At 37.1% G+C, this 12,211-nt stretch overlaps 1 protein-coding gene across 3 annotated transcripts; it reads left to right on the forward strand.

Moving 5' to 3' along the window:
* The first annotated feature begins 7,174 nt into the window (after nt 1-7,174).
* LOC114547216 (dr1-associated corepressor) lies at nt 7,175-11,763 on the forward strand. Of its 3 annotated transcripts, none has more exons than XM_028566453.1 (6): nt 7,175-7,210; nt 7,985-8,057; nt 8,667-8,760; nt 10,433-10,549; nt 11,023-11,122; nt 11,619-11,763. In XM_028566453.1, exons 2-6 carry the CDS (start codon nt 8,003-8,005, stop codon nt 11,643-11,645), a joined length of 393 nt encoding a protein of 130 aa, XP_028422254.1. In that variant the 5' UTR covers nt 7,175-7,210; nt 7,985-8,002; the 3' UTR covers nt 11,646-11,763. The 3 variants fall into 3 exon arrangements, with proteins under 3 accessions (XP_028422254.1, XP_028422253.1, XP_028422252.1); XM_028566452.1 differs by having other exon boundaries at nt 7,206-7,246; XM_028566451.1 differs by lacking the exon at nt 7,175-7,210 and adding an exon at nt 7,235-7,367.
* The last annotated feature ends 448 nt before the right edge of the window (nt 11,764-12,211 follow it).

Below are 12,211 nucleotides of genomic sequence, written 5' to 3' on the forward strand. Positions count from 1 at the left end.
CAGCTGAAATAATGAAAGGGAAGAGAGGGGGAATGACATGCAGCAAAGGGCTGCAGGTTGGAGGCCAACCCGGGCCCGCTGCGTCGAGGAGTAAACCTCTAAATATGGGCGCCTGCTCTACCAACTGAGCAATCCGGGCGCCCAATTATACCCTATTTAATGATTTACTTAATCATATTATATATTAGTCTGGTTTACGCTGTCTACATAGACTGTAATTTAGTTTTTAATTGCTCTTGTATAGTTTTTATTTTTTTACTTCTATTCTTATTTTAGTTTATATAGCAGCAGCCTATACCTCTTATTATTATTTTTTTTTACTTTCCATATTTGTCTGTACTTAGTGTCCTGAATTTCCCCTCTCTGTTATTCCTATTTTTGATAATACAGCCACAAAGTTACACTCTTTTTTTTTTTTTTTTAGACCCTCAAAAACTCAAATATTCCCCCAAATGTCATGCTCACAGAGAGAGAGGGAAAAAGAAGAAACAAATACCAAATTGAGTCAGAGAATCTAATCTAAGCTGTCGTGTGTGAGTGTCCAGCGGAGTCTTACAGCGTGTTGTGGCCGGTGACGGCGAAGTTGAAGCCGGTCTCGTTGACCGTGGCTGGCTGACCGTGGAAGGTCCTCACCGGGGAAGGACCCAGCAGTTTGGGATTGAAGAGTTTGAAAATATCTGGACCAGACGAGATGTGATTTCCTCAACTGATAGCTCCAACATTTACCAAACCATTTTCTTTTTTTTTATAAAGACACCGATTGTTATGGTACAACAAGCCAAGTCATCCGGAAAATAAAGGGCCTTTAATTTTAGTTTTGCAAACATCTTCTTGGAGTCAGAAACAATATCAATCTCAGCCAAAGAATCACAGATGTTGCATCATTTAAAAAGAAATTGATATATATTCATTCATTAGATAATTATAACTATCCTAGGCCGGGCTAATCTAACTTGCTGACCCAGATAGCTGAGTTATTTTGCCTTTAAAAATTGTAATGACATTATTCCTGCTAATCTTCTTGCTATAAATTACTTGCCAGTGTCGTGACATTTTGATAAGTTCCATATCCTCCAATGCTGTAAGCAGAAGAACGGAGAAGAGAGAGTCTGTAATGAAAGATCCACCAATAATAACATAAAACAACAGGTATAATGTGACTGGCAAGATAAGATAAAGTTAAATGAAGTAACTGAATGTTGCAAAAACAATAAGCAGCGTTTAGAGCCAGTGACAGATTAGTATAAATCCCCTAATGATAAACTTTGAAAGGAAACTGATTGAAACATTTGACTGGAGCTGTGGTGCTGATTTACCTCCAAGAAATTCAAAAGGTATTGATAAGATCGTAGAACCATTGGCCCCGATAGCTGTCTGCAATAAAGACACATACAATATTTTTAATGAAGAGAAACACGCTAATAGTAAGTGTTTCCCCAGTGTACTGCAAGTCTGGTGGCCCACTGGGCCTAAATTGCCCCCCACCAGGCCTAAGTCTCTGGGAATTCTTTTTAAACGCTTTTTATAGACTTTTAAGAGTTTCTATTGTTTCTGGTGGTTTCATTCTTAAGTTATTATTATTTAGTTTCCTTGAGCCTGTAATGCTTTCTAAAGGATTCCACCATAAAATGTAATGGTTTCTACTATAAGCTGTAATGGTTTCTACTAAGATGTAATGGTTTCTACTATAAGCTGTAATGGTTTCTACTAAGATGTAATGGTTTCTACTAAGATGTAATGGTTTCTACTATAAACTGTAATGGTTTCTACTAAGATGTAATGGTTTCTACTATAAGCTGTAATGGTTTCTACTAAGATGTAATGGTTTCTACTAAGATGTAATGGTTTCTACTATAAAATGTAATGGTTTCTACTAAGATGTAATGGTTTCTACTATAAGCTGTACTGGTTTTTAATGGTTTATACTATAAGCTGTAATGGTTTCTAATGGTTTCTACAATAAGATGTACTGGTTTCTAATGGTTTTCTAATATAAGCTGTGATGGTTTCTAATAGTTTCTACTATAAGCTGTAATGGTTTTAATAGTTTCTACTATAAGCTGTAATGGTATCTAATGGTTTCTACTATAAGCTGTAATGGTTTCTAATGGTTTTTACTATAAGCTGTACTGGTTTCTAATGGTTTCTACAATAAGCTGTACTGGTTTCTAATGGTGTCTACTATAAGCTGTAATGGTTTCTTATGGTTTCTACTATAAGCTGTGATGGTTTCTAACGGTTTATACTATAAATTGTGATGGTTTCTAACGATTTCTACTATAAGCTGTAATGGTTTCTACTATAAGATGTAATGGTTTCTAATGGTTTCTACTATAAGCTGTATTGGTTTCTAAAGGTTTCTACTATAAGCTGTAATGGTTTCTAATGGTTTCTACTATAAGCTGTACTGGTTTCTAATGGTTTATATTAGAGATGGTCCGATACCGATATCAGTATCGGTATCGGCTCCGATACTGCCTTAAACGCTGGTATCGGTATCGGGAAGTACTGGAGTTTATGTACCGATCCGATACCACGTAATCAAGCCCTAAAGAAAATCTACGTTAAAGTAGTTTATTTATGTTCTTTTTCCGTTATAACTGACTGTCAAACTGGAAAATAAAAGAAAGTTCTGGGCATTCATTGTTTGTTCATGTTTCACAAAGACTTTAACCTGAGCCAGACCGACAAAAAAGATAGAAATCATATCACATCCATACAGGGATAGTAGTATAAAGTTGTTAAAACATAATAAAATATATGACACACTGGTATCGGATCGGTAGTCGGTATCGGCCGATACGCATGTTCAGGTATCGGAATCGGTATCGGGAGGCAAAAAATGGTATCGGACCATCTCTAGTTTATATTATAAGCTGTAATGGTAATGGTTTCTAATGGTTCATACCATAAGCTGTAATGGTTTCGAATTGTTTCTACTATAAGCTGTAATGGTTTCTAATGGTTTCCACTATACTGGTTTCTAATGGTTTCTAAGCTGTACTGGTTTCTAATGGTTTCTACTATAAGCTGTAATGGTTTCTAAAGGTTTCTACTATAAGCTGTGATGGTTTCTAATGGTTTATACTACAAGCTGTGATGGTTTCTAATGATTTCTACTATAAGCTGTAATGGTTTCTAATGGTTTCTACTATAAGCTGTAATTGTTTCTAATGGTTTCTACTATAACATGTAATGGTTTCTAATGGTTCATACTATAAGCTGTAATGGTTTATAATGATTTCCACTATAAGCTGTACTGGTTTCTAATGGTTTATGTTATAAGCTGTAATGGTCTCTAATGGTTTCCACTATATGCTGTACTGGTTTCTAATGGTTTCTACTATAAATTGTGATGGTTTCTAATGATTTCTACTATACGCTGTAATGGTTTCTAATGGTTCATACTATAAGCTGTAATGGTTTCGAATTGTTTCTACTATAAGCTGTAATGGTTTCTAATGGTTTCCACTATACACTGTACTGGTTTCTAATGGTTTAAGCTGTACTGGTTTCTCATGGTTTCTACTATAAGCTGTAATGGTTTCTAATGGTTTCTACTATACGCTGTAATAGTTTCTAATGATTTCAACTATAAGCTGTAATGGTTTCTAATGGTTTCCACTATATGCTGTACTGGTTTCTAATGGTTTCTACTATAAGCTGTACTGGTTTCTAATGGTTTATACTATAAACTGTAATGGTTTCTAATGATTTCCACTATAAGCTGTACTGGTTTCTAATGGTTTATATTATAAGCTGTAATGGTTTCTAATGGTTTCTACTATAAGATGTAATGGTTTCTAATGGTTTCCACTATAAGATGTAATGGTTTCTAATGGTTTCCACTATAAGCTGTACTGGTTTCTAATGGTTTCCACTATAAGATGTAATGGTTTCTAATGGTTTCCACTATAAGCTGTAGTGGTTTCTAATGGTTTCCACTATAAGCTGTGATGGTTTCTAATGGTTTCTGTAAGGATTTCACTGCCAATACAAACCTAAACAGTTCCCAGTAAGATGATTAAAGATAAATAAATTGGTAACTATTTATATTTCTCCTTTTCTACTATTTTTCAGCAGAAAGAACCACAACTTCCCTCACAGTTAAAGAGTCTCCCAGTGCAGCGATGACTTTGACGTCTGCAGCTCTGACATATTCCACTGGAACAGAAGACAAACAAGAAAACCCATGAAAAAGGAGCTGTGATAACCTTTTTCTTTAGTCCTTTAAAAAGCATTTCCTCATGCAGGAATGGAAATGTGCATGTGCCTTACATATTGCAAAGGATCTTTCAATAAAAAAAATCTTTACAAAATAAAAGCCTATACAATCTGTATTTCTCTCATATTAAAGGTAAAAGGGGACCAAAACTTTCCAAATATGGACAAACATGTTGGTTAGGTGACACTCACCTGAGGTTGGGACGGTGGGAGACGGACTCATATCAGGGCAGTGGAACAGAGGATGTAACCGACGCTGGAGAAAATCTGTTCCTAAAAAATCCTGCAGGGAAAGAAAAAAAACTCAAAAAAAACAAAATTTTACCTTTAAAAACAACCGAAGAGCTGTCTAAAACCCAAAATATAGACCTCTAACACCAAAACATCAGCAGCCAGAAGAGAGAGAGCGGTTCAGTGCAGACTTTGGGAACTGTTTGGGTCCCATGTGTGAAAGGAACATAAGGCTGGGTTTTATTTGGGAGTGTCAAGTGTCCAGTGGTGGTCTACATGCAGGTATAAAAACAGTCAGATTTAAACATCATGAACATGAATATAAGATCTAAATTAGACACGCTATCAGAGTCCATGTAACACCCAAAGACATTTCAGCTCCAACAAGGCATTAACATTATGTGTGTGTGTGTGTGTGTGTGTGTGTGTGTGTAGACTTGTTTAACTACATTTGTGAGGTCCAAAAACCAGGAGTCCAGTATACTTGTGGGGTCCCGACAGCTTTGTGGGGCCAAATGACGGGTCCCCACAAAGATAGTGCCACAAACCTGTGTGTGTGTGTGCAGAGAGAGAGAGAGAGAGAGAGAGAGAGAGAGAAAGAGAGACGGTGTTGTCTCATGTTATATGATCGTTAACGAATTTAACATTTCAGCAGAGATGTTAATTTCCATACAGGTTTAGTGGCTTGACAGTTAACGGTGAAGTAGGGGATTTGATTTGCGGGGGTATTTTGGCGTAATGTTATTAGTTAGCATTAGACTTAATTAACCCGGGGTGAGTCTGATGAAAAGTGCTGTGTCTGCCTGGTTCAGCTCTGAGATATTTTCACATTGCACAGCGCTGTGAAGGAATAATCTCCGAGATTACTTTATATTCTGCCTCTGGTTAGAAGGGGTGAATGTAGGTTCCAAGTCAGAGCAACTTAATACTACTGTATATAGTGTCTGGCTTTTGTTTGATATTTAGTGTTGTCATTTAAAATGAACCTCTTTTAGGGTGAGCAGCTAAGAAGCGCGCTGCTCACATACTGTAAACTATATATTATCTATCTCTAGTGTACTATCTAAAGCATTTGGCTGGGCCCACATCTTGCATAAAACGGTATCAAACCTAAAAAGTTACAAAAGTAAAAAGTACAAAGTAAATGAAATGCTGCTGCATCCTTTTTCTGACTCATTTTCTGTAGCTGAGGTCAGTAAATACGTCTGATATTCAATATAAAATCCAATACTGGGGCGCCCGGATTGCTCAGTTGGTAGAACGGGCGCCCATATATGGAGGTTTGCTCTTCTGAGCAGCGGGCCCGGGTTCGGCTCTGACCTGCGACCCTTTGCTGCATGTCATTCCCCCCTCTCTCTCTCCCCTTTCATGTCTTCAGCTGTCCTGTCAATTAAAGGCCTAAAATGCCCCAAAAATAATCTTTAAAATAATTTAAAAAATCCTATATTGGCCTGATACATTTCAATTGCAGTAATGATTGATATACTCTAGGACTATCTTACATTCAGTTTCAAAGTGTTTAGACTTTTATTTAACTTATTAAGAGTGACGGACGGTGACCTCAACAGCAAAATAACTGCTTTGAAACCATATATATATAGTATAGTATAGTATAGTATATATGTGATAATATATAAGACTGGTACTAAGAGTGAACATGTAGACCAGAAAGAAACTGGTTTTGTTGTAATGTCATGCAGGTAATACAGTTTTAAATGTTTTAGATGGAGACAATACCTGATTGAAATCTTCTTCTTCTTCCTTTAAAGTGTAGCCTGCAAGAGAAAAGAAAAAGTATATAGAAAAGTATGTTCCAGATACTGCACCCTGGTTCCAATCCACTCTGTGGAAAAGCTGGCACGCTGTAAAACTAATAAGAAGAGGTGCTTTTACTGTGTTTCAGAAACTCCCCACATCCCTCCACGCCGCTGATATATTCTAACACATACCGTCTGCATGACATGTAGCAAATACACAGACTGCAAACAGCACACGTGCTGTCAACATGTTGTCGTCTTTCTCCCTAAATGAAAAAATAATAATAATGAGTTGTCGTGCTGGTCAGAAGCTTTATTTGTGTTAAAATAACCTTTTTAATGAGTGCTGATTAACCTTATCTTTGACCTTTGTAGTCATTAATGCAACCAAAGCCACCCAGGCACAGTCCGACTGGGGATCCTCCCTTTGTAATTGCCAGAAAGTCCAAATTAAAATGCCCATGTTGTCTAGATGGTCTTTAATTCTTCGACTCAGTAAATTGTCTGATTTTAAACATGCATTACAAACTTTGTAAATTCCTGGACGAATAAGATAGGTAAAAGGTAGCGTTGCTTGAGTCAGTTTCAAGTCTAAAAAGAGAAAAAAAAACACCAAGTCAAGTGTCAATCATGTTCATGTCTTATTTTAAAAGAGCTAAAATTTCTTATTATCTGAATCGTTTGGTTTTTTTATTTAATAAGAAATGAAATAAGATACCACCTCTAAAAAACAGCTTTGTTTACTGCATCTCATCTGTTGATAAAGACTGTAATACTTGTTTAAACATAGCCTATGTAAAAAAGCCCATGAGTGGACCTTAAATTATTAAATTAAGTTTAAAAAAATTTTTTAAATTACATTTAAAATACAAGAGAAAACGGCCTTTCTCCAAACTTTGAATATGATTTGGATTTTAAAATTATTATTTTTTAAGAACTGTAAAGGGAAAATGCGGGGTCATGACGTCATTATTGGGGTCACGCAGGGTTGACCTCAGGTGTGTTTGTGTTTTTCACGCTAGTTCCTGCTGAAGGTAAACAAATGGACGCGGCGGCGGTTTGCGGTGAAAATATGAAAAATGTGAACGAACCGCGCGGATTAAAGCGAATGAAATGCCCGGACAGAAACGAAAATATAATGTACGGTTCCCTCCTGTAAGTAGACACTTTGGTTTAGTGTATTAAAGCTGTTAAAAGGTAAAGATAAACAAATAAAAAAAATAAGCTAACGGTTAGCTGCGCTCGTGTAGCATGGAGTTTTGGGAACACCTGCTGCTTTTAGGGACCGTCGGAAACCTGGGATATTATTATAACACTGCGACTGTCAACCGTCATTTTTCAGGGGGCGATAGAAGTAGATGCAGAAGAAGTAGGCTAGTAGAAGACACAAAGTGCAATATAACCTCTAAAATCACAAAATAAGAAAAAGAAAGAAGTTTAAAAAAACAGAGCAGCTGAAAAAGAAAGACATTATTAAGGTAACACACAGACCAGCAGCATAATAAACAGATTAAGGTAGAAATTATGATTGTGAATAACTCATTTTGTGTGATGTAAATACAGATGGGTGTAATGACAGGTGTCACATGCTACCAAAATGAATGGATGTGACAAAGGGAGCATTTAATATAACAGCAGCCGTTTAAACTTCAACTCATCTCTAAGAAGCAGAGGTTAACGAGGAGCATTTGAATGCAGCAGTCTACCGTGACTTATGTCATTTCTCCGGATGTCTCTGATCGTGGTGAACAGTTTTTGTTTTTTGCTCCCAGGGTCGCATTAAAAAGATCATGCAGAAGGACACAGAGGTGGGGAGGATTGCTATGGCGGTTCCTGTGATCATCTGTATCCTTTTTAAACCTGTGTGTGTGTGTGTGTGTGTGTGTGTGTGTGTGTGTGTGTGTGTGTGTGTGTGTGGTTATTGCTGCTGCTGCTGTTAATTCAACTTTCATTCATCTGTTTTGCAGCAGTAATACTTCTTCCACCACCACTGTTGCGAGAAATTCCTTTTTTTTTTTTTTTCTTCCCCGTTTTTAGTGTTTTAGGTTCTGAAAACGCAGGCATGTTTATCGGCAATGGAAGTGAAACATTTCAAATATCCGGTCCTATATTTCACCATTTGTTAATACCCTCCAAGATCTCAAAGCATGCACTGTTTCTCCTCATAATTACTCTATATTATTATTCATCAGGGTAGAAAAAGCCTTTAAGAACTGCGTTGAGAGTTGAGAGTCTCATCATGGGACACAGAATTTGCAGTTTAATACACTGCTACTTTTAAATGAGCCACTACAGTAAACAAAGCACTGCAGCAGTAAATAATTCAATAAAATGTACCAGAACAATATCCCTGCAGGTGATGCAATCGCTTTCACTGCAGGGAACCGTCGTTTTGGGTTTGTGTCGTGTACAGAATGTGTCGATGTCTGTAAAGTCCTGAATTGCAGAGATCAGCTCGGGCGCTGGAAATATTCCTCAAGTCTCTGCTCACCAAAATCTGCCTGGTAACTCAGGCGGAGCTCAGCGCCGTCGTGTCCGTCGCTCACATGTGAGTACGCCCGTTTGTTCCACCTTCACGAAGGCCTAGAAGCCCCAATGAGGCCGCACACTTAGTCGGGACATCTTTCTGTTCAACAGCTTCTGTCGGTTTGGTTTATACACTGGAGTAGGGCCTCGCGATGTGAGGAAAAAAGATCTAATTGCAATTTATGTTGACTGACATTGTGATTGCGATATGATTCACGGTATTGGAGGGACTGGTATTGTTGGATAGGATTGGATAGGATTTATAGGCTGGGACGTCTCTGCAGCACCACAAAACTTGATTCAGAATATTTCAGATATTGCACTAGTCCATATTGCAGTTTCGATGAAGTTGCGATTATTTGTGCAGGCCTGGATTGGATATATATGTCAGTACGTCTGTAGTGAAGAAGAAATCAGGACTAAATCAGCTGCAATGTATCCACTGGCTGTATGCCAAACTAGTAGTTCACAGTATGCTCCACATACTACATACTTATCGTCATAATATAGGGATTTTGGCAATTTGTATTCAAGAAATGGAAGGAATTATACCGATGGATGTCAATCAAACTGCGACTCTTGTGGGCTGCTGCAAATTCAGCTCACAGAAACAAATGACTTTCTCAAAATGTAACACTTATTTGGGTATTTTCTTACATCTTCCACCGTTTAGTTTGAAAACGCACTCAAAAATGAAACAAATTAAGATAATGCATATCCTTACCTTAACGTGAACACACTACAAACCCCAAATGTATTTAGTATGTTGTTTGGACACATTTTTGTGAATGTAATAACTTAATGTTTACATTTAAAACATGTTTTACTGTATATACAGTTCTTAGCAGAAGTGAATACACCCCTGCTAAAGTTGACTAAAATGAGGAATAAAAAAAAATCATCGTTTGGAAATTGATTAATGCCTTAATTAAAATGATTTGGAAAAATCCGACCTTTAAGGACACCAATTTTCTTTGTGATTGAATAATGTATTGTAAATAAATAAATATTCTTCCTTAAAATACAGGGGGCATAAGTAAGTGCACCCCTATGTTAAATTCCCATAGAGGCAGGGAGATTTTTATTTTTAAAGGCCAGTTATTTCATGGATCCAGGATACTATGCATCCTGATAAAGTTCCCTTGGCCTTTGGAATTAAAATAGCCCCCGCCCCCCATCATCACATACCCTTCACCATACCTAGAGATTGGCATGGTTTGATTTCAGTTAGCCTAATAGCTGGTTTGATTTGCATTGAGAGATTATTTTATGGAAAATACCCCATGCCAATATCTAGGTATGGTGAAGGGTATGTGATGATGGGGGGCTATTTTAATTCCAAAGGCCAAGGGAACTTTTTCCTGGATCCATGAAATAACTGGCCTTTAAAAATAAAAATCTGCCTGCCTCTATGGGAATTTAACATAGGGGTGTTATTACTTATGCTCCATGTATTTTAAGGAAGAACATTTATTTAGTTACGATACATTATTCATTCAAAAAGAAAATGGGTGTCCTTAAAGGTTGGATTTTCCCCCTTTTTTTTAATTAAGGCATTAAGATCAATTTCCAAAAGATGTTTTTTTTTTGTATTCCTCTTTTTAGTCAACTTTAGCTTGGGTGTATTCACTTATATGCTAAGCACTGCATATGAAGAGTGGACAATGAATGTATTCTGTTATGTTGCTGTGTAGGAAGCAGTGCATAGAGTCGGAGGAGCACTTCCACTTCCTCAGAGACCGGGCGGAGCGAGCCACATCTAAGGCAAGCCAGAAGGACAAAAGAGGGATGAGCATGTGGCCGATGTACAGGTAGAGACCCAATGATTTCTCATCAGCACTTTTAGAAGCATTAAAGGAAAGTACAGTTCCAATAAAACATTGTTCTAGTGAGGTAAAAAAGGCCTTAGTGTTGTATGTTGAAACTGTGTTCTTGTTGTACTTGTTCTAAATTACACAAGTTCACTTAAATGGGAAACTGAAAAGGATCCTTGTCTTGTGGCTACAGTATATCTATATTAACGCTGCAATATTTGTTTTCATTATCGATCAATCTATAGATTTATTTCACAATTAGTCGAATGAACGCTTGGTCTATGAATTGCTTGTTTTGTTCGACCAACAGTCAAAGACTTAAAAAGATTAAATTACCACTCATGCTTGACAAGGAAAAAGCAGCCAATCCTCACATTTTAGAAGCTGAGAATGTTTAATTACTGAAACGATTCATTTTGTGCCGATTGACTATCCAGTTAATTGACTAGTCTGTGTACGTGATCTTCCAGGACCAACTGGCATGACCTTTCTGTTAAGACGAAGGCTGACGTGGTAGACGTGGCGCCACGACGGAGCCTTGACTCACTGGACAACGACTCCAGCTCCGGGGTACGTACAGCATTCTACGTCTGACAACGCTTCAACTCCCATTCAGCTTGTGTTTTTATCTTCTTACAATACATACAATACAACAGGGACACCTTTGGCTTGTTTTTTAGCACCTATCAGTAGAGCAGGTTATATAGAAAAAGTTAGATGTTCTTGCTCAGTGGCACTTTTGCAGCATAAGATAGTTTGTTGCAATGACTCGCCCAACAAGGCTTAAAGGATATAAGTTACCATAGTGACCCCATGAGGCTGTAATGTTCATTACACTCCAGTTAACAGAGACTATTCTTAGATTCTCACCTAAACTGGGGTTAAAAAAAAAAAAAAAGGAAAATTTGTCATTTGCAATCAGAGCAAAGGCCACGCTGCTGTGTAAATTAAGTTTGTTCTTTGTCTAAGCTGAGGAAAGAGTAGACGACAAGCATTGATAAAAGATGAAAGTTATTATGAGTTCATTAAGGGGTTTGAAGTGACTGGCGTCCTGTCTTTCTTCCAGGAGTCGGAGCTCTTCATCTGCCTTTGAGTGAACAGCGGAAAGTGCTGTGCACTTACTTCAGCAAATCATTTCATCATGTCACTTTTGTTTAAATGTTTATTTCTTTATTTCAGCTTTGCTGGTCCAGGTCACAATTAATGTGGGAATATCAACTATATATATATATATATATATATTAAAAAAAAAAAAAATTGTTAGGGGGGGGAAATTTAACTTATGTTAGACCTTTGGCTGCCAGATTTTATTTCATTATGAAAAAAGAAGACATGTTGTAGAGAAGCTTGTCCTTTGTAGCAGATGTGTGTTAGGAGGACAAGAAGAACTTGAATGTTCTGTGTAAGTTTGCACTAAGGTATAATGAACTTAAATTATGCAATTTAAATTGCGTCAGACTTTTACATTTGTTTTGTTTAGAAATTTGCCTTAAACTTTTGTTCATTAGTTGAAAAGAAAATATGTTAGGCTCTGGTGAAATTGTTACAATTTCAATAGTAATAGTCAGTACATCTCTAGTTTAAATCCCAGGTCAGCAGCCATTAAAACTAAACTAAGTGCTTATTTTGCTGAATAGTGGCCCAAACAGTTTGTTTGGA

Source organism: Perca flavescens, chromosome 20, assembly GCF_004354835.1.
Source record: "Perca flavescens isolate YP-PL-M2 chromosome 20, PFLA_1.0, whole genome shotgun sequence".
In the NCBI taxonomy this organism is placed as follows: Eukaryota; Metazoa; Chordata; class Actinopteri; order Perciformes; family Percidae; genus Perca; species Perca flavescens.